We start from the raw sequence: 22,551 nt of genomic DNA, 5'->3' as shown, positions 1-22,551 counted from the left end.
AGAGAAGAAAAGATGTCACAAAACTTTTTGACAGGAAAAATTAAATAAATAAAGCAATTGAAGATGGTTGTACGGTTATGCAAAGGTAAGGACTATGGTTTAATGAGTCTAACGGTTTGGATTACGGAAATTACGCACGATTTATTTCATTCATACTTTGCTAATCACGCTCACAAGACTAATATCACTAAATCTCTCTTGAGCATCTAGTAACCTGTACCTACACTGGAATATCATCTATGGATCTCAACTACTAAAAACGTGGTAAGCATTAAATTCAAGAACGTACACACAATTCTATAACAGCTTAGCCATGTCTAGCCTAGGAATGTATTACAGTAATTCAATCCAAAAACACATTCAACCTAATCTTTCTCAAGCATCAAGTCGAAATAAAAAATCATACACAAAGTCGTGAATCTCATACAAGCATTAAGCATAGAATTGAATCAAGAAAAGCAATAAAGAATGAAAATAAATACTTCATTATATTAATAGGAATTCATAATCATATCTAAGACTCGCTACACACAAACAAAAAGAACGACTAAATCAGTAATTTGGGGGTTAGAATGCTTTTAAATAATGTTAGACTAAAATTGTATGATTACAAAAGCTAAGGGGCTATTTGTACCCCAAAAAAAATAAATAAATAAATAAATACTAGATTGGTTCAACGTACGCGTATTGTGCTATTTTTCTTGCGTAAAGGTCACGGCAGACATGGAAAAAAATATGTCCAGATAACGTGTCTCCCAAGCTATATACATAATATGTGTTTGTGTGGGTGTTAGAGAGAGATATTATATATTTTAAGCAATTAAAAATAAAGACATTCTCACATACTTCACTATATATTATAGCTTCTCAGTCTCCCATAAAGATTAAACCAACCTCAGTGCTAAGTCAAGTCAACCACCATGGAATTAGTCCCCAAGCCAAAACTCACAACCGTACTCTCGGAATCGCGGCGACTCATAAAGTCCCATCGCCGCCGCTTCTCTGTCCTCTACCTCGCCCTCTTCTTCGCCGGCCTCCTCCCTCTCGTCCTCTCATCCGCCGTATCTGGAATCGCAAGCTTCTTCGCCGGCGGCGGCGGAGATTCGGTCCCCACCGGCAGCAACGATCATGATCGTCCCGCTCTGGTCTGGTCGGCGACGATCGGGATATTCCTGATCAACCTTGTCTTCGAAATATTATCTCTCCTCGCCACCATCTCCGTCACCTCCGTCGCGCTCCACACCTTCAACGAAGAGCCCGACGTGGGGCCGAGCTCCGTCGCCAGGTCCATCCGCGCCTCGTTCTTCCCCATCGTCGCAACGAATCTTCTCCAACTCGCGATAAGCTTCTTGGTGTTCCTCGGCTTCGCGATGATCTTCTTGTTCGTGGCAGTCTCGGCCTATTTTCTCGGGTTTCAAATCGATCTCTACGGTTCTCCGCTCGTTCAGTTGCTCGCGATCTCCGCCGTTGGTGTTCCGTCGCTGTTGGTCGTGGTGTATCTGAACTTCGTGAGCTGGGGATTGGTCACCGCGGTGGTTGTGGCCGAGTCAACGTGGGGTTTTGCGGCCTTGAAGCGGAGTAAGAGCTTGGTCAACGGAAAGAGATTTGTCGCAGTAATCCTGTTCCTCATCTTTGCGGTTTCGTATACCGTCATTGACTGGATCGGTAAGCCTTTCTCTGCGGTAGCCGGCGATCTGGAAGAGAACAAAAGCTTTGTGGCAATGGCGTTGATCTTTATAGCCCAGCTTGTTGTGACTTCTAGTCTGAGTTCGATGGTGAAACTGTACGAGATTGTTGCGACTACCCTGTTTTACGTGTTTTGCAAGGCTGTTCATGAGGAAGGGCTTTATTATGGGGATAGTCAGTACGTGAAATTGGCCGTTGATGATAGCGGGTCTAAACTTGGTGGTGGTTACGGTCAAGTTTAATTTTACTTATTACGCTCTGTGTCTGTCTGTATTAGTGTGTTGTTTTATTACGCGTGTGAAATGGGTTTACGTAGCTCATGTAATGAATAATCAAGAACTATGAAAACGATCAATTGGATTGGAGTGAAAAAATCACTAGTCTAGAAATTTGGAGAGAGAGTTTCTACTGAGATCGTTTTCTTACCGGTTTCTTATTATGAATTTTGTATCACTTATTTACATATTTATGGGCGAGGTGGCTAAGTAACCCATTTAAATTATTCATTTGACAAAATAGCCTAACTTTCTAAACTTATCATAAAGTAGCCAAAAATAAAATAAAACACTAAAATATCCTCGCTCACCAATTTCACTCGACAAAACACTAGCCCACCACCATCAACAAAAAACTCTACCCTACAAAACCCTAACCCATCGCCGCAATGTTCACTCCGTCACCGAACAGAAGCTTTCCGGCCGGGAGGATATGGAGGATAACCCCGCACGACCACACGTCCGCCTTCGCTCCGTCGTACCTCCGGCGCGGTGAATGCCGGAGTTCCACATGCCGTTCTGAACGTGCCAGATTTTGGCGCATAAAGTACTGTCGGACTTCGGATTCCTTCAAGAGGTTGTCTTTCCAGGCTGTGATCTTGTGGAGGAGCTCTCCACCGGCGGTGAGCTCCACGACGAGGTAGATCTTGGTTCTCGTGGCCATGACGTCATGTATTCCAAGCAGAGCCGGCTCAAAGAAATTGGGGGCCTTGGGCGAGAAGAAAAATGAGGGTCTTTTATAATTATATTTAATGACAAAATAGAAAGCAAGAAAATTACACAAAATCCACTTTTCTTGCTTTTTGAGATGCAAATTCAGAAATTAAATTTTTATACTCAAATTTGTCTAACAACTCTTTTTCAACTGACAAAATAGCAAGTCCACTGAGTCTTTCTTGACACATAGATGACCTCAAATAAGACTTTATCAACTTCAACTTGGAAAAACTTCTCTCTGCGGAAGCAACAGAAACATGAATAGTCAACATTATTCTATAAGCAACATAAGCATTAGGAAAAGAATCAATATGCTTAATATAATTAAGTATTTTCATCGAATTGCTATCATCCTTTTGAAAAATTTCCCTTAAAACCTTTAATTCAGAAAATAAATCCAAACAATCTAAATCAGAATTTCTATCATACCTTAAAAAACGTTCAAGATTCAAACAACATTTTTTCAAAGTATCTTCATCTAATAGCTTAAGTTTTTTAAAGTTAAACAAAAAACCAAATAGATTTTCAAATACTTTAAATTGTTCAAATCTAGTTCTAAGAGAAGTTATTACTTGATCAACCATAAAAATAAAATACTCGACCCTAAATAATTCCTCGGGAGATCTTATACTATCATCAACATCATTTTCTTCAAAATGTTTTTTTTTTCTACGGATAACTTTTTTTTTCATGAAATTTAGGATCTATCTTCATTTCATTTGCAATTTCTTTTGCGGAAATCATAGCAGATACAAATCCATTTTCACGATAATTTTCAAAAAAAGAAACAAGGCCTTTTACTTGATCTATAGCATCGTCGATATGAATATCTTGACTTTGAAAGTTTTTGCTAACCGAATTGACAACAAACAAAATATCATACCAAATAGTCATACCTAGCAAATATTCAAAATCTTCCAATTCATATATTGCTAGACATTTAGCTTCACTCTTTATTTTGGGATCTTCACTTGTTTCTTCTAACTCAAATAAAGCATCTCGAATTTTAGGTGCTTGAAATTTAATTGCTTTAATACTTTCAATACTACTTTCCCAACGAGTTTGTGATAGTGACTTGACTGTAAGATTAGATATATTATTTTTCAAAATTTTCCATCGTTTGGGAGAAGAAGAAAATAATGAATAAATTCGTTGAAGAACTCCAAAAAAAGATACGGCCCTAACACAAGAGTTTGCAACATCACAAATGACTAGATTAAAACTATGACAACCACAAGGAGTATATAATGCTCTAGGATTTACATCTAATAATCTTTTTTGCACGCCTTGATTTTTTCCTTTCATGTTAGATCCATTATCATATCCTTGACCTCTTGCACATTGTATATCAAGCCCTAAACATTTAAGTTCTTCAACAAGCTCATCAAAAAGTCTTTTTCCGGAAGTGTCGTCTACATTTAGAAATCCTAAAAAATATTCTTGAATCATAATAGGATTTGTAGAAATATCGACTAGGGGTGAAATCGGTTCGGTTCGGTTTTGGACCAATTTGAAAACCGAAACCGAATTTTCGGTTTTGAAAATTTTGGACCATTGACCGAACCGAATTGGTCCAAAACCGAAAATCGGTTAACCGGTTTTGTAAAACCGATAACCAGTTTTATAACCGTTTTAAAACTGGTTAACCAGTTTTAAAGATGTTACAATTATCCAAATTGGTTATCCGGTTCAAATCGGTTAACCGATTAAAATCGGTTATCCGGTTTTAAAACTGGTTATCCGGTTTCAAAACCGGATAAAAAAAATCGGTTAAATAACCGATAACCAAATTTTTGGATTTTCAAAACCGATAACCGAACCGATTCTTAAATTCGGTTTCGGTTAACCGAACCGAATTTTCGGTTTGATGACGTGGCACCGAATTTCGGTTCCGGATCGGTTCGGTTATCGGTTTAACCAATTTTCGGTCAATTTTTGTACACCCCTAATATCGACGCACCTTAATATCATAGTCATTTGTTCTTGATGGCTTACATCCGGAGTACAATCAAGAATAATAGAGTAGTATTTAGCCGCTTTTATTTTTTCAAAATTGTATTTTTCACCTCTTTTGCTAATATTTGAATCAATTCATTTTGAATATTATGTCCTAAGTAATGATTGTGAATTTCACCATTTTGAATACGACGAATATGCTCTTTCATGATTGGGTCAAATTCACTAATCATTTCAATTAAGCTCAAAAAATTCCCATTGTTCTCTTGAAATATTTTCTCATTACTTCCACGAAATGCCAAATTATTTTTTGCTAGACTTTTCACAATGGCTATGATTCTTACTAAAACATTTTTCCAATGTTCCTTCTCTTTATTAAATTTTTCTTGGACATCTTTGTCAATTGTTTTATTCTTAGACAACCCCACTTGAAAATCAAACCAAACACTCATATTAATCAAATGTTCATTGCTTGTCTCGTGACTCTTCAACTTAGAACTAAGATGTTTCCAATCTCTAGTTCCTTCATTTCCTAGTTGACTCATACATTGTTTAACACCAAATAGTTTGCAACAAAAACAATATACTTTGTCCAAATCTTTAGAATAAACCAACCATGTCCTATCATGTTTCTCTCCATTTGATAAATTTCTTACATAATGAGAAATTGCAAAGTGTCTAGAATTTTCATCTTTGGGAAAAAGTATATCACTTTCACATATTGGACCTTTCTCTATTACTAAATTTTTCCATCTTCCCGGATCATAAATACGACTCAAGTCATCAATAGTTTCTTGATTTTCATTATCATCTAGTGTATTCTCAATTTCATGGGTATTCTCTACAATTGGGTCAGTGCTATCGCATAATACTTCTTCATTTATTTCTTCATTCGATTTTTTGCTTGAATTTGCTTGATCTTTTTTATTGCTTAAAACAAAATTTTCAATTGCTCATTTTTGTGATTTAACAAAGCTTTCTAATTTTCTTTTGTTTTTGAATTATTTCATATCCTGATGGGTATTTCCTATTCGACATATCTAACACTAATTACTAAAATGCTGATATTAAAAAAACGCAACACACACAAAAGCAAAACTTATAATATAAAAACTAATAGAAAACAAATAGTAATAAAAAATAATAAGAGAGAAAGATAAAACCCGGAAATATTGAAATAGCTTGATAGCTTGATATCTTCTCCTTGTAAACCTGAAAATATAACAATAAGAAGTTGAGTTTTTTTTTTAAATATGAAAATCTCTTGATCTTTTTTTTTTTTGGCCACTTGAACGGTTTTTTTTTTTTGTAACTTTTGAGTATTGTAAAAGCAATTGAATTAGACAAGTATAAATAGGAGGATAAAATATCTATTTCACGGTAAAAAAAAAAAAAAAAAATTAACGTCCAGACCATTCAAACCATTCAAATCGCAGCATCCAAACCAAGAAAATCGCAACAAATTTGGGCATTTAATTGTTTACCGTTGTGCAAGTGACAACCATGTATAATAAATGGCCAATGGGCTTATTCCCTAAAAATAACTATGCCCACAATCATAATCAGATTGCCCACAATTCCAATTGAACTTCTTTTACGTTAGGCCCTTTTTTTTAATAAATCAGAAATGGGCTGTCCTTGGGTGGGGGCCTTGGGCCTTTGCCCCACCCTTGGGCCGGGCCTGATTCCAAGGATGTTTGGGTGGCGTCTGAGGCGGCACATGGTTTAGAGCTCGCCGGAGACACGGACATGGAGATGCTACGATTGGCGATCGCCGTCGTCATCGTCGTCGCCACCATCGTACATCTCGTGCAATATCATCGTCGATCAACATCACTGACATCACTGTCGGTCGCCACCAATCGTCGATCACCATCGCCGTCGATCGCCACACTTCTTCTTCTTCGGCTTCGGTTTGAGTGTTTTTGTTATAGAAAAAGGGATTAAATTTTTGAAATCAGGATTAAATATTTTGACACTTCGTTAACTTCTCATAGTAGATGACTAGGTCAAAGAAATACTTCAAACATTTTATCATTATTTTGTTGACTGTTTAGATGGGGATTCAAACTTGATTTTTAGCTAGGTTTTTTTTTCTTCTATAGAATTGTATTAAAGTTGTTGAAGGCACAATTAAATATTTTAAAATCATGTACCTTGCTTGAAATGACGTAATTTGTTTGTGTGTTGAAACTGAATTAACAAAGTTGAAGACATGATTAAATTTTTTGAATTTTTTTTTATCTAGTTTTGACGATAAAATTAGTTTTGAAACTATTTGGATATATAGAAAGTGCATTAAAAAATAATGTATTAAAATTTTGGACACCTAGATTAATTATTTTGAAAAATTATGGGGGTCACCCAAACATTAAGGGTATTTTAGTATTTTTACACTATAAAGTGGCTAGAATCACTAACTTATGAAATTTTGGTTATTTTGTTAAACATTTAGTTTGAATTGGCTACTTTGTACAAAACAAATCATATATTGTTAGATGCATAAAACTAGATTGATTTGATACTTGAGAACTTTATAACTACATGGAATAATATAAACGAAATAATAGGGAGAACATTTGATACAACACTAGTTTCAAAGTTAATGTTATTTTCACGATAAAGACTAATTCTAAGACTATGAGCTGAGCTTGGAGAGCCAGCTAAGCTGTGAGTTAGGACCTCGGAGTTGAGATGAGGTGAGCTCTGAGCTCAGATCGTACGAGCTAGGGTTGAATTTTTACACTCCCCTCAAGCTTGATGGTAGATGTTGAGTATATATTAAGCTTATATCACAATTGGTGAAGCTTGTTCGTTGGAGTGGTTTGCACATAATTTTTTTTCAATCAATATCTTGATGAAGATGCGGTCGATCTCAATATGCTTAGTTCAATCATGTCGGATAAAATTATTGGCGATGTTATGGAAAACTTAAATGTCACACAATAGTTTGACAGGACTATTGAGCTCGATGTTTAGATCGTCTAATAATTTATTTAGCCACAATCTTTCACATATTCTGCTTGCAAGACATTGCAGTTTGACTTCTGACTTCCGTGCTTTTTTGAGCCACCACGGTTTTCTTCCAGCTTTACTATGTTACTAAGTTTCTCTAGTACATGCCTGAGGTAGACCTTCGACCTGGTATAGAGCCAGCCCAGTTCGCATCTGCGTACACTACAATTTCTTGACTGTGTTGCTTTTTTAATAGTAAGCATATGCCTAGAGCCGCTTTGAGGTGTCAAACGATATATTCTCACTACAGCTTCCATATAAACTTTATACGAGTGTTCAACGGTCAACTCGTCATGTCGGGTGTCAAGGAGGTAGGTAAACTTTCTAATTAGTTGTTAATATCTATATATATCCATGATGACTTCGGTGGTTCAAGTTAGAAGTTTGATGTTCCGATCCATGAGAGTACTTTATGGTCTAACATTCTTGCCAATACTTTATCCTGGAGAAACAAAAAGAAGATGTACGAACGAGATATCCAGCAACAAGAAAAAGGAAAATGATTGAATAGAGGAACTCCCGAACATTTGGCGATCAGGGATCCACTGAAGAAGATCCTTCTCCTTCCCGAGGATCCGTACAAAATCGATGAAAGGGACCGGAACAGGGGGGATACACGTTACACCACAATTCTGAATCAGAAGATAGATTTCAAGAAAAGGCCCTTTCGTCACCTTTTTGTGGAAAATCATTAAGTATGAATATGTTAGACACCTGTAACTCGATTGGTGAAATAGTATCTCTATCCAAAAAAACATATTTTTTTTTACCGCTGCGAAAAGAAACTATTTCAATTGGTTCGCACTCGAGCATACTAGATTCTTTGATTAAGTGAATGATGTATTTCTTTTAAAAGACATTTGAAATTGAGGTACTTCCATGCCAAGGGAGTATCTAAAGTTTCAAAGCTTATCTAAAGTTTCAAAGCTTCTTTATTTCAAGTGATGCCGATAAGATCATTTTAGTTTTGCTATATTTTGGAGGTCATCGCCATGAAAGATAGTTCAACTATATTTTATCAAATTTGACTCTATAGTATAAACTGGTATGGGTTGAAAATAACTTAATAAAAAAAAAACTAAAAAAAAAAAACTAGGATTTGGTTTCTAAGACCACTTTCTTATATGAAGTTGATCCTAAGCTGAATGCAATCATGTTTCACTCATCTCTAAACCGCTCCCCTTCTTTTACATTCCTGAAATTTTATTTGGTCAGAGATAAGATGTCGTATACAATATATAGTAATTATATGCGACAATTTGTTCTGATGCAATAGATGGATAAATAAAAGACAATGCGTAAAAGTAAATGACACAAAGAATGATAACCCAGTTCGTCAGAGCGTCACCTACTCTAGGGACAGTGTGCCGAGCAGAAAAAAATTCACTATATGAAAAGTAGTCAACATGACAACAATAGACTTATATGGACGATCCCCGTTTTAAAGCTCTTTTCCTATTACTACTCGTGAATTTCAACTCAGTCTCTACCTGAATCTGAGACCCTCATTTCCACTCTCAAGCACTCTCCCAAGTGTTTGGTGTTCTTCGATGTCAACGCTCGTGAACTCTTCAATCACGAAATCACAGAACTCTCACAATCCTCTAACACTCAATAGATCTGGAATAGTGTCTAGAGATTTACACCACACACATCACACCATTAGTTTTTCAGTACACCAATCATGCACGTCTATGTACCCTAAAAGTGTAAATGAATGCGTCAAGATTACTAATGGAACCTTTGGCTTTTATAATAGTCAACACATATGGAATTCGAATTATGATTTTCATACTCATTCACGCGGAGAGAATAAATGTAGAAAATCTTTCGCTGATCATTCTGACAAAACAGGAAGCTTGTAGAAATACAATTTTGCATACAGAGGTCAAAATGTCTCAATATGTTGTAAAACATTTTACCAAACAGATTTGCAGTAAAAAATAAATCAACAACAAACGCAACAACACTTCCAAATATTGGTCAAAATTTTTGTTATAGGGCTTATGTGTCATCACTAACCCCAAGTGAAGTGATGATTCGGCATCCCAATACCTGTCGTCGATCACCTCTTCGTCTACTGCTATGATCATCTTCCTCGTCTGTAACATTCGTAGTGAAGAACTTATGAATCAGAGAAGTGAAAGTACTCTTTGATTCAAATAAAATGAAGTCTTACAAGCGCTCATATACCCAAGTCTACCGAGTAAGTAAGACCAGAGAAGATAAGGCTAACTTTAGTAGTTAACCATAGTTAGAATAACTAACTATTGACTAACCCTGGCTATAAAGTACAAACCAATAAACACCAACTAGCAATAAGGCCCCAAAGTCAACTCTGACTTCTGATACATAACACACAGATGCCAGGCAACGCATCTCTCAAGTTGTAATGTTTTCAGCGATTAACATTCAAAGCGCAGTCACACATTACATTATATAATAGCTTTCTCAATCTCCCCTCAAAGACAAAACCAAAACAAACCTTATAGATTAGTCAACCACACAACCCATGGAATCATCAATCCCATCACCACCAACACCACAGCCAAAACTCACGACCCTCCTCTCGAAATCTCGGCGACTCATCAAGTCCCATCTCCGCCGCTTCTCTGCTCTTTTCCTCGCCCTCTTCTTCATCAGCCTCCTCTCTCGAATCCCAAGCTTCTCAACCAGCGACAGATATTTGGTCCCTAGTGGCGACAATATCGCTCAGTTTTTTACTGTCAGGGTGTTCCTGATCAGCCTCGTCAACAAAATCTTTAATCACCTCACCGCCATTTCGGTCACCTCCTTCGCGCTCCAGAGCTTCAGCGGAAAGTCAGCCATAAGTCTGAACTCCGTCGGCAAGTCTATCTCCACCTCGTTCTTCCCAATCATCGCGACGAATCTCCTCCAAGTCGCGATAAGCCTCCTGGTGATCCTCGGCTTTGAGATGATCTTCGGCTGCGTGCTTCTCTCTGCCATTTTACTCGGGTTTCCAATCGATCCACGTTCTCAGTTCGCTCAGTTGCTCGTGATGGGCCTCGTGGCTGTTCCATCGCTATTGGTTGTGGCGTATCTGAATATCGTGAGCTGGGGAACGGTCACTGCAGTCATCGTGGCCGAGTCAACGTGGGGTTCCAAGGCCTTGAAGCGGAGTAAGAGCTTGGTCAACGGGAATAAACTTCTCGTCATAATCATGCCCGTCACATTCGCAGTTTTGTATATTATAGTTGACTGGATCGTTGTGGCTGGTTCAGAAGAGAACAAGAGCTCTGTGGCAATGGTTTTTCGCTTCATAGCTCAACTTGTGAATTCGAGTCTGAGTTCGATGGTCAAGCTGTATGAAATCGTTGTGTACACTCTGTTTTATGTGTCTTGCAAGGCAATTCACGAGGAAGAGCTTTACGTGGAAAGTCGGTACGTGAAATCGGACGCCGATGATAATGTTAGGCCTCCGGTACGAACCACGTACCAGAGGCGCGCGTGATCGGTGACGTGGTCAAGGCGGAAGTCAAGTCGGAGTCTACGAGTTACTATTTAAGAGATTGTAATCTTGTTGTTTAGTTTTATCGAGAATCTTGTGTGAGTTTTAGTTCATTTGTTTAGGAGAGAACGAGTCCTCTCGAAAGGCTCGTGTGTATCATTGTACCTTTGAGATTCGCAGTCAAACAATACAATTCCCATTTCTCCATAACCATTGTTATCATATACACATTTACGTCACAAACACTCTATACGCTATAATAGATATTCCAAGCGGAGCTGGGCTGAGATTGTGAGAATTCCAAGCGGAGCTTGGCTGTTGCAGGTGGGATTTGATTGCAGGTCTCCCGACGATTTACGATCTTGACGAGTCCGGCGACCTAGGGCGTATCAAGTTGGTATCAGAGCAGTCACGATCCGATGGCGGCGACGAAGAACAACACGTCGAGAATCGAAGCCGTGGAAGGGGAAATCGGAGCGATCCGAGACCAGATCAAGAACGCGAATCAAGAGGTGCAAAAGACTCAGCAAGAAATGAGGAACGAGGTCACGGCGAGATTCGACGAGATCCAACGCGCTTCAAACGAGAGATTCACTCAACTCACAAAACTCGTGGAGCGGGTTCTACAAGCCAATCACACCAGTCCGCCGGAGTTGGAGACCGGCGATCGAGCCGCGCCGGAGAGAGAGAGACTCACGATCGAGTCGCGCTGGAGCGATCGGGGTTCCACGCGAAGGAGCCAATGACCGGCGAAGGCTGGGAGCGAGGCGCACCGGAGCGGGTGGTGGCGCGAGCGAAGGAGATCGTGACCGGCGAGGGCTGGGAAGCGCAGAACCAAGCGACCACGAGCGAACTCACCAGATCTGGCGGCGCAATTCCTAGATCTAGATCTAGGAATCGCGAGGACGAGGCGTGCGACGATCTACAGCTGAGAGGCGCGCCGGCGGGAGGAGAGTGGAGACTTGGAGGCGCGCCGGTCGGAGGAGATCCAAGGCGAGGTGGCGCGCCGGCCGGAGAAGATCTGCAGTTCGGAGGAGTTGAGCCGGCGACGAGAGAAGTTTGGCGTGAGGATCGGGCTCACCGGGCTCACATCCAAGGCATTCCAGGACTGGGTAGGGGTCAAGAACGCCGGAACAAGGGTACATGCGCGGAGAACCCGTGGAGACGAGTGGCGAGGGATGGTCACGGACCCGTTGAACCATGGCAGCGCGGCGAAAGAGCCGAGGATTACCGATTTGAAGAGGACTTTCCTCCGGCGATACACCCACGCTATGGAGCGGACTACGGAAGGTATGGCAAGCCGCCACCCCGGCCGAGAGGTGAGTTTCGAACTCGACGCGTGGAATTACCAATTTTTGATGGACCGAATCCCGATGTTTGGGTTTCCAAAGTCGAGCGTTATTTCAATTACTATGTTCTCGCTAACGAAGAGAAGATTGAACATGCCGTGTGGGCGTTCGAAGGGGACGCATATAATTGGTACCGTTAGGAGAACAAGACGCGAAGATTCGGCTCGTGGGAAGAAATGAAGCTCCGGTTTCTACGCCATTTCCGAACGGGTTTTGGAGGATCGTTACACGAGCAATGGAGTGCGCTTGTGCAAGAGACGAGCGTAACCGAATACACTCGACGGTTCATGGAATTGTCGGAACCCTTGGACCTGATGCCCGACGCGTTCGCAATGGGCAAGTACTTAGAAGGGCTCAAGGAGGATATCAAACTCGAGTTACGTTGCTTCGAGCCTACGAGTTGGGACGAGCGATGGAGCTAGCCCAACTACTCGACAACAAGAACCGAGCCCGGGGATACCGCTGCCACGGACAAGGGAGTCAATCACGACCGCCGTGGAATGCCCGACCGATCGTTCCGGCGACCGAGGGCGTGAAAGCTAACGGCAACCCAGGAAACGGAGGGACACAAGGCCACCGTGGTGGTAATGAAACACGAAGGTTGACGGAAGCCGAGGTACAAAAGAAACGAGAGAAGGGACTTTGCTACCGATGTGACGAGAAATGGAATCCGGGCCATAGGTGTAAACGCAAAGAGTTAAGTATTCTTTTGGTAGGGGAGATCGATGAGGATAGCGACGCGGAATTTCACGATGCCGAGGAAGAGATTGCTCCAACTCTAGAGGTGGCCGAAGTTGAGCGTGTGGAAGTTTCCTTGAATTTGGTGATGGGCTTTACAAGGTCCCCGAACCTTCAAAATGAGGGCTATCATCAACGGGGAAGAAGTAGTGTGCCTCTTAGATCCCGGGGTAACCCATAATTTTGTGTCTCGAGAGGTGATGGGTCATTGTAAGCTTCTGGTGACGAAGACGACGCCTTATGGGATCGCGTTGGGGTCCGGTGAACCCGTTCAAAGTCAAGGCGTGTGTCAAGGGGTACATGTGATCCTACAAGGGTTGAACGTTGTGGAGAGTTTTCTTCCGCTTCCGTTGGGGAGCACCGATCTCATCTTGGGGATCCAATAGTCAGAAACACTTGGATTCATGAACACGAATTGGAAAACTCAAGTCACGAAGTTCATGGTAGGGAAAGAGCGAGTTACGTTGAAAGCCGACCCCTCGCTCGGTCGGTCGCTCGTGTCCTTGAAGTGCATGATGAAGACGATTAGAAAAGAAGGATCCGGGTTTTTGATAGAGCTCAACCACTTGTCAAATTCTCTAGAGGCATACAAGGGGACCGAAACACCGGCCATGTTGAAAGAGTTTCAAGATGTGTTCGAGATGCCGAAAACTTTACCACCCGGGCGCAATCATGAGCATTCAATCGTGCTCCACGAAGGAAGCGCTCCGGTGAGCGTAAGACCGTATCGTTACCCACATGAGCAAAAGGACGAGATGGTCCGGCTCGTGTCGGAGATGCTCGCCACCGAGGTGATTCGAGTGAGCAAAAGTCCGTTCGCAAGCCCGGTCCTTTTGGTGAAGAAGAAGGACGATTCGTGGAGGTTTTGCATCGACTACCGCGCACTCAACTAAATAACGGTGCCGCACAAGTACCCGATACCGTTTATCGACGAGCTTTTGGACGAGCTCCACGGTGCCAAGTTGTTCTCGAAGCTAGATCTCAAGTCCGGATACCACCAAATCCGGATGAAAGAGGAAGATGTGCCGAAGACGGCGTTCCGAACCCACGACGAGCACTACGAGTTCCTAGTGATGCCTTTCGGCCTCACCAACGCCCCGGCAACGTTTCAATCCCTCATGAATGACTTCTTCCGGCCGTATTTGAGGAAATTCATCTTGGTCTTCTTCGACGATATATTGGTGTATAGTCCGAGTCCGGAGGCGCACCGAGAGCACTTGGCCACCGCGCTACGATTACGCGAGAACAAGCTCTACGCGAACCGGGGAAAGTGCGAGTTCAAGAAAGATCGGGTAGCGTATCTCGGTCATATCATCACCGGCGACGGGGTCGAAGCCGACCCGGACAAGATTCGAGCCATGGTAGAATGGCCGAAGCCGAGAACCGTGAAAGACTTAAGGGGATTTCTTGGTCTCACCGGCTATTATCAGAAGTTCGTAGAGGGGTATGCTCGGATTGCATGGCCACTTACCGAGCAAATTGAAGAAAAACGCATTTCGGTGGACGAACGAAGCAGATTCGGCGTTTGAAGCTCTTAAGGTGGCCATGACACGGGTTCCGGTCCTTGCTCTCCCCGATTTCTCGCAAGACTTCACGGTCGATACGGATGCGTCCGGCTTCGGGCTAGGGGCGGTTCTACTCCAACACGATCGTCCCATCGCATTCTTTAGCCAAACACTCGGGGTCCAAGCTCGTTTGAAATCTATCTACGAGAAAGAGTTGATGGCCATCGTGTTCGCCGTGACGAAGTGGCGACCGTATCTCCTCGACCGCAAATTCACCGTTCGCACCGATCAACAAAGTCACAAGTTTCTTCTTGAGCAACGGGTGGTCGGAGCCGAGTACCAAAATTGGGTACGGAAATTGATGGGTTTTACCTTCGACGTGAAATACCGCACCGGAGCAAGCAATCAAGTGGCCGACGCTCTTTCACGGGTTTCGGGTGGAGTCATTGGGAGGACCTAAAGAAGGAATTGGACTCGGATGAGTTCCTATGTCACCTCAAGCAAGCCGTGGCGACCGGAGAAGAGATTCCGAGTGGGTTCACCGTGGAGGAGGATTTGGTTCGCTACAAGGGAAGGCTCGTGCTTCCAAAAAGCTCGAAGTTACTCACGGAGGTTATGAAGGACTTCCATTGCTCGCCTTTGGGAGGTCATGCGGGCGAAACAAAGACTTACCAACGGATTTCGGCGGAACTTTATTGGACCAGTATGAAAAACGACATCGCCGAGTTTGTTCGACAATGCACCGTATGTCAACAAATCAAGACAATGGCGATGTCACCGGCGGGATTGCTTCAACCACTACCGATCCCGGGAGATGTGTGGGATGCGGTGTCAATGGATTTCATTGAAGGGTTGCCGAGGTCCGGGGGTTCCGACTCGATCCTAGTCGTGGTGGACCGGCTTAGTAAATATGCTCATTTTGTCGGGTTGAAGCACCCGTTCTCGGCAACAACGGTGATGGCGATTTTTGTTCGGGAAGTGATTCGCTTACACGGTCTTCCACGTGAGATTGTGTCGGATCGGGATCGCATCTTCATGAGCCATTTTAGGTCGGAACTTTTTCGACTCCAAGGCGTGGGGTTGAAGCGGAGTACCCCGTACCACCCTCAAACCGATGACCAAACAGAGGTGGTCAATCGGTGTTTAGAGACGTATCTTCGGTGCTTTGCGTCCGGGCAGCCCCGTACTTGGGCCCATTGGCTTTTGTGGGCCGAGTATTCATACAACACCGCATCTCACTCGGCGACCAAATGTACCCCGTTTCGAGCCCTTTATGGCCGAGACCCTCCACCGGTCCTTCGATACGTCCGGAGTTCGGCCGTGGTGGCCGAGGTGGACCGAGAACTCGTCGACCGCGATTACATCCTCGATGATCTCAAGATGCACCTACTCCGGGCTCGTCAAAAGATGAAGACACAAGCGGATCGGCACCGTCGGGATGAGTCATTCATGATCGGGGACAAGGTGTACTTAAAGATTCGACCGTATCGTCAACGGTCGTTGGCTCGTCGTCGTTACGAGAAGCTCGTAGCTCGTTTCTATGGGCCGTTTGAGGTGGTCGGCAAAGTCGGTGCGGTCACCTATCGCCTCGCTCTTCCCGAGACCACGTCGATCCACCCCGTTTTTCATATGTCGCAGCTCCGTCGCGCCATCGGACCGGCGCAGCCAGCGGACGCGCTTCCGGCCGAGCTCACCGACGAGTTAGAGTTGATCGTCGAACCGGAGAGGCTTCTCGGGATTCGGCCGAAATCTGTGGGACAAGCGGGCGAGATTGAAGTGTTGATCAAGTGGCGTGGACTTGAAGAGTTCGAGGCTTCGTGGGAGGATTTCGACGTCATTCATGAGCAATTTCCCGACTTTCACCTTGAGGACAAGGTGGAAGTTTGGCGGGGCGGTATTGTTAGGCCTCCGGTACAAGCCACGTACCGGAGGCGCGCGTGATCGGTGACGTGGTCAAGGCGGAAGTCAAGTCGGAGTCTACGAGTTACTACTTAAGAGATTGTAATCTTGTTGTTTAGTTTTATCGAGAATCTTGTGTGAGTTTTAATTCATTTGTTTAGGAGAGAACGAGTCCTCTCGAAAGGCTCGTGTGTATCATTGTACCTTTGAGATTCTCAGTCAAACAATACAATACCCATTTCTCCATAACCATTGTTATCATATACACATTTACATCACAAACACTCTATACGCTATAATAGATATTCCAAGAGGAGCTGGGCTGAGATTGTGATAATTCCAAGCGGAGCTTGGCTGTTGCAGGTGGGATTTGATTGCAGGTCTCTCGGCGATTTACGATCTTGACGAGTCTGGCGACCTAGGGCGTATCAGATAACGATCGAAATTAGTTTACTCTCTCTCCCTGTTTGTGTAATGAAATGGGATTATGTAACCAATAAACAACTGTGAAAGCTATAAAACTGGATTACACTTGGAACAAAGGCGTGAAGAAATCACTAGAATTTTACTAATGATTGGGATCTGCACATTGTTGCCTCGAATGAATGTAAGAAATTTTGTTGGGTCAGTTCAAATCTGTATTGAAGCCCCAACCGATCAAAAGCCCCCTCAAAAAGAAGAAACCAAAAAAAAAAAAAAAATGTATGTGCACCACAATCCAAACTCTAAACCTCACTATACAACTTTTTTTTTCTTTCCTCATCCCAGTCTTTTTCCTTCCCACGAATGAAAGAATACATCTCAGTCCCGTCTGTCAAAACAACGATGGTCATAGCCTCCGATGATGGTCGGCGGAGGACGAGGAGGCCTTGGTGGGCCTGAACAGCCTGTGCTCGACGGGCTCCTCGGAGCCAAAGAGCCCGTTGCTCCAATTCGTGGAGCGCTGCGCGAACCGGGTCGTGACTCGGTCGCTGTCCTCTCCCCCGGAAGCCTCGTAGCCGTCGCTGGTCGACCTCGAGAGCGGAAAACCGGGGAGCGGTGGCCTCCGTCTCGCCTCCTCCGACGCCCCGAACGGGTGGATGTCCGGCGACTCCAGGCTGCTCTCCGGCGACGAAGACGACGCCGCCGCCGCCTGAAAAGCGCTTCGGGCCTCGAGCTGGAGCGGAGCGAGGCCTCCGGCGGAGGAGGAGGAGGCGGAGGGCAAGCCCTTCGGGAGCTCGGCGGGGAGGCGGACGCGCTTGCTGCTGTTGCTGCCGCCGCTGCCGCTGCCGGGGGGCCGCCGCCGGGCGTTGTCGGGGCGGCGGCCGAAGGCGGCAGCGGCAGCGTCGGAGTCGTGGGAGGGGAAAGCGCCACGGTGGGCGGAGACGGGCTGGAGGATCTTGGACTTCTTGCGAGCCTCCGCGGCGGCCTTGGAGATCTCCTCCGCGTTCAGCCTCGCCAGAGCCCACGGGCTGATCTTCACCGCACTCGGGTTCTTCTTCTTTGTCGCTGACGTTGACGTCGGCCCTGCTTTCTTCCCGAGGGAACTCACCGACGCCGTATCTGGGGCTACGACGTCAAACTGGTCGGAAGGAGAAAAAAAAAACGGCACGGCGTAAAACATCCGTTAAATGTCCTAAAAACTTGGATGGTTAAGCTATAATTAGTAGAAGGGCACTTAGGATCCTAAACGTCTTCAAATTACTGATTTTTTTGTACCTTTCTCTGTCTCATAAAACTAAGGGCGCTGTTGTTATTTAGTGAATTTTAAACTTTATTTTAAAGAACGTTTCGTTTATTTTGATAAATTAGCCATTACCAAACTTAACGTATATTTACCAAAATTAGCGTATGAAAATGATAAAGGATAATCATGTAAAGTACTATCGATTAATGAGATCACGTCACCAAATATGGCTAGATTTAAACATGATTAAAACATTGACTAGATTGCAAATTCAACGTTTCAGCCGCCTAGTGTGTGTGATTTTTCTAAAAATAATCCAACACATGAACTTAAGCATATTTACAAACTAAACCTAGTTTTTTTTTTTTTTTTCAAAATCATGCAGTCACCTTCCAAAATTGTTTCTTTTATATAAAATAACAAGTTACTAATTATGTTATATGCTTTAATTTTCTTATGTGATAAATATTTTTTTAAAAATTACAAAAATGATATAATTAGTTTAGAGACCAAAATCTCATTCAGCTCTAGATATTATTTTACCTGATCTTCGAGGAAGAGGCGCGGAGGAGTGCACCAAGCTGCACCGCGGTGGAAGTTGGAGAACGAGCTGGCACTGCTCATGGCTGTGAGCGAGCTCGCCTGAGACATCTGTGGGCTCTGCTGCCCCGCAAGTCCTTGCTGATCGTTTTCCTGCTCCCTCAGAGCTATGATATAATCATATGTGCTGATTCCCTATAGAGAAAGACAGAAGAAAAGAAAAATAAATAAGATTGCTTGAGCAACAAGAAAGATAGAAAAACAGTCTTCCCAGCTTTATTTATTCATACCTTCTTTATCAGGAGGATGTGGAAGAAGAAGAGCTGGGCGAGCGGTAATGTCGCAATCATCGCCAAAAGAGTACACAATGCCTGCAAATAAAAATAAAATAAAAGGTAATTCAATGAATATGAATTTAAGGTTTTTATTTTTTCTTTTTATCGGCTCTCACCACTACGAGAACGAATGGGACGAGAGAGAAGCTGCTTCCGAGATTCGTGGCGATGTCTGCGGAGAATCGCTTCCTCTCAATGAAACAACAGACGAGAACAAAGAGGCCGGTCGTCCATTGTAGAATAAGCTGCAATCTCAACAAACCACAATAAATTATAGACCTGTCAATAATCGGGTCGAATTCGACAATGAATCTGGCTGAGAGTCTAAATATTTCGCTGAGGATCGAGGCTGGATTCTTTACCAATAGGATAGCTGAAACCATGAGGGTGAAAAACTGTCTGTAGTTCCTTTTTCCTATACAGTTGTTAAGCCACTGAAAAATAATAATAAATAATGAATAACTTAATTAAATAAAAATAATTCTTCGAAGAAGTTTCGAGCAAGAACGGGGATCGATTCTTAATACCCTGCAGTGATGATCAAAGCTATCCACGCACTTGTCACAGACTCTGCAGTGTTTGCTGTACTTGAATACCTGCGTTTCCAGAAATCAAAAACCTCGAAATTAGCTGCTATTGAAAGGAAAAAAAAAAAAAAAAACAATTCTACTAATTATAGTACACACCTCGACTTCGCAGAGACTGCAATAGAACATTCCTTCTTCGCTCATTTGCAAAGACGAGTCCCTGCTCGAGCCGGAACAATTGCACGCGTAAGCACACGGAGCGCAAAGGAAACGAAACGGGTTGTTTCGCGGAGATGACGATGTGTTGACTTTCTTCTTGGTATCGTCGGTGATCGAAGCCTTTGGATAGTTCTCGTCTTTGTCCATCGCGTCGTTGTCGTTGTTGTTGCCGTCTAAAGGATTCTCTCCGGCGAGTTTGGATTCTTTTTGCGTCATCACTGTCGAAGGCTTTCCACTCTCGGGAATCTCATGGTACTTTTTCGACTTGAAGACTCCAGGGTCGGCAGGGTCCGCCGCGGCACACCATATGTATAGCCCGAAACAACACGTGATCTGAAAATTAAACAAAAGTTTAAGTAAATTAATTTTTGTTTGTGAAATTCTAATGCATCACAAATATAATATCCCAAGCTATGGATGGATGGATGGAAAATATTTTGCGTATCATAATTGTCTTAAACTAAGGATTAAAATTTTCTGAATTTCATCAAATTTCCGGTTTAAATCCAGCAAATTTTATTTTTTGAACGGAATTTCCATGGAAAACAGCAAAAAATTCAGAAATTTTGAAAATGGACGACGTAAAATTTCCATCAGCATTACTATCCACAATTGACATTTTCAAACCAAGCAATGCGTTTTTTTTCTGGTGAGTCAAACACGGGAATTTGAAGCAGTTGAAGAACAAGCACTGTCAGTCTAAGACTAAACTATAATGTATTTTTAAAGGAAAAAGAAATCAAAGTTGAATATAATATTATTATGTCTGAAGTTGTGAGCTTCAAGCAAATTAAAAAACATAAATTCCCAAAAATTAAACTATTACTACATTTAACCTAGGAAGAGAGAAGCTCATGGCTTGCTTGAATGGAGATCTACACTAAAAAAATTACCATAATGTGAACACATACCTATGAGAGAGAGAGAGAGAGATCAACAGAATTGAAAATAAATACATAATTGTAAGGCAGAGCGAAATCACAGATCTCAGTTGGAAATGGCTTACAAGAGGAGTGTAGAGACCCATAACGATGTATTGAAGCATCTTCTTGCCCACAAAAGGAGCGAAGAACACATAGAACGCAAAACCCAATGCCAAGAACACAGCCACAGCCACAACCTGAGAATTATTTAAATTAAAAAATACATATAAAAGAAGTGTCTTTGAAACAAGTGTTACATAAAGATTTGAGCTTTAGAAATCATACCTGAAGAGGGTGATACGGAAGTTGCCATCCATGCTTTCTCATTTTTCTAGCTCCAATCCAATGTTCTCACAGAGAGACAGAGAGAGAGAGAGAGAGAGAGAGAGAGAGAGAGAGAGAAGCTAAAGAAAAAATTAAAAATTAAAATTAAAATTAAAATAATTGTGGGTTTTGTTTGGGGGTCTAATTATTTTCTCTCACTTTCCCACATTTTCCGGGGAAAGATGAGAATAGCTGGTTTGCAACCGAGAGACCATGGTGGTTTGATTTGTCAGTGAAACGTCTAATCAAAGGAAAGAATGTGGAGAGAGCAAAATAAGTTTCAAGGTTGAGACTTGTTTTTTTTGGTTTCCTTGCTGTAAAGCAAAAATGGCGATGATGATAAAAATGATGAGATGAGAGAGATGAGGAATGGGATGGGATGGGATAGACAGTGATGAAGGCTTTGTCTGGTTCACTCAATCATAGCCTAAAGCCAGGTCAAGGAAGGTTTTACTGAAAGAAACCGAACCATGGGTTTTTTGGGGTCTCTTGTATTTTTGCAGAGAGATAGAGAGAGAGATTTGGATTTGCTTTTCATACGTATAATTACCTCTTTAAGTCACCTTTTACTTTTTTTTTTCTCTGTAACAAGCGTTACCTTTTTCAACTGGGCAAATCATGTGTCAACAACACAGGCCAGTACAACCCAGTAAAATTTCAGTTTTACTTTTTACTTTTTTTATTTGACTATTGAACATTTTTCAAAAGCTCTCTTACCTGTATGATTATTATTATGCTTTACATTTTTTAGGGATATTTTTACCGATTTAAGTTTTTATATAATTTAAATGCTCTAAATATCTAAGTTTATAATATTTTTCGTATAATTAATTTTTTAAACTAAATTTTAAAAACTTACATTTTTTGTTATAAACTAATTATTTCACATGGTTATTATTTTACATTGTAAGTTATTATTTTACATTGTAAGTTATTATTTACAATGTAATTATTTCAGGGATTAATTATATATATGACTATGAGTATTTAAAAATTGGAAAATGATGTTTTATTTTAAATAATTCCGTCACAATATTGAGAAACTTATGAAGAACTCATAATAGATTGAGACCTCACACTTACTGATGAACATGCTTTTTTAGTTGGGGAAAAAAACAACTGTAAATGTTTTACCGAAAAATATCTGTCTTGTATTAAATGATGTTCCTTCCTCTTTAATGCATTGTGGTGGTGGTGGGTGGTTAGTTGATCTCCTATATAGATGAAAAGAAATTTGGGTCTATTTCTTATTAGCCATGCGTTGAGGAATCTACGGCCTATTTTAAATTTTTAATTCAGGAGAAAATAAAATAATATATCAGTTATTATTTATGACATATTTATTCCTCTCCGGAGTAAGTTGAATTATTTATATATTTACAGCGTTGAAATCATTTGTTCTTACATG

At 42.0% G+C, this 22,551-nt stretch overlaps 3 protein-coding genes across 3 annotated transcripts; 2 read left to right on the top strand and 1 right to left on the bottom strand.

Annotated features, from left to right (window-relative positions):
* Positions 1 to 801: 801 nt before the first annotated feature.
* Positions 802 to 2,098, top strand: LOC149402911 (uncharacterized). Its single transcript, XM_089608830.1, has one exon. The coding sequence runs from the start codon at positions 921 to 923 to the stop codon at positions 1,926 to 1,928; it is 1,008 nt and encodes a 335-aa protein (XP_089464956.1). The 5' UTR covers positions 802 to 920; the 3' UTR covers positions 1,929 to 2,098.
* Positions 2,099 to 10,060: 7,962 nt separating this feature from the next.
* On the top strand, positions 10,061 to 11,371 carry LOC149402910 (uncharacterized). The gene has a single exon (XM_089609900.1). It carries the CDS (start codon positions 10,162 to 10,164, stop codon positions 11,119 to 11,121), a length of 960 nt encoding a protein of 319 aa, XP_089466026.1. The 5' UTR covers positions 10,061 to 10,161; the 3' UTR covers positions 11,122 to 11,371.
* Positions 11,372 to 17,155: 5,784 nt separating this feature from the next.
* Positions 17,156 to 21,670, bottom strand: LOC149402909 (DHHC-type zinc finger family protein). The gene is made up of 9 exons (XM_089609263.1): positions 21,105 to 21,670; positions 20,903 to 21,016; positions 19,837 to 20,229; positions 19,678 to 19,746; positions 19,513 to 19,584; positions 19,267 to 19,395; positions 19,106 to 19,186; positions 18,819 to 19,010; positions 17,156 to 18,170 (listed from the first exon to the last, which is right to left on the bottom strand). Exons 1-9 carry the CDS (start codon positions 21,144 to 21,146, stop codon positions 17,439 to 17,441), a joined length of 1,824 nt encoding a protein of 607 aa, XP_089465389.1. The 5' UTR covers positions 21,147 to 21,670; the 3' UTR covers positions 17,156 to 17,438.
* Between the last annotated feature and the right edge of the window lie 881 nt (positions 21,671 to 22,551).

This window comes from Urtica dioica, chromosome 3 (assembly GCF_054948205.1).
Source record: "Urtica dioica subsp. dioica isolate 48M chromosome 3, U.dioica_male_clone48M_v1_H2, whole genome shotgun sequence".
Lineage (NCBI taxonomy): Eukaryota > Viridiplantae > Streptophyta > Magnoliopsida > Rosales > Urticaceae > Urtica > Urtica dioica.
This window is presented reverse-complemented; position numbering and strand designations above follow the sequence as displayed.

Excerpts from the sequence above, each read along its gene's own strand:
- LOC149402911 (XM_089608830.1), top strand. The coding sequence starts at position 921 with ATGGAATTAGTCCCCAAGCCAAAACTCACAACCGTACTCTCGGAATCG.
- LOC149402910 (XM_089609900.1), top strand. The coding sequence starts at position 10,162 with ATGGAATCATCAATCCCATCACCACCAACACCACAGCCAAAACTCACG.
- LOC149402909 (XM_089609263.1), bottom strand. The coding sequence starts at position 21,146 with ATGAGAAAGCATGGATGGCAACTTCCGTATCACCCTCTTCAG. Across the intron at positions 21,017-21,104 it reads TTCCGTATCACCCTCTTCAG|GTTGTGGCTGTGGCTGTGTT; the intron begins GTATGATTTCTA and ends AATAATTCTCAG. Across the intron at positions 19,396-19,512 it reads TGGTTTCAGCTATCCTATTG|CTTATTCTACAATGGACGAC; the intron begins GTAAAGAATCCA and ends TTGAGATTGCAG.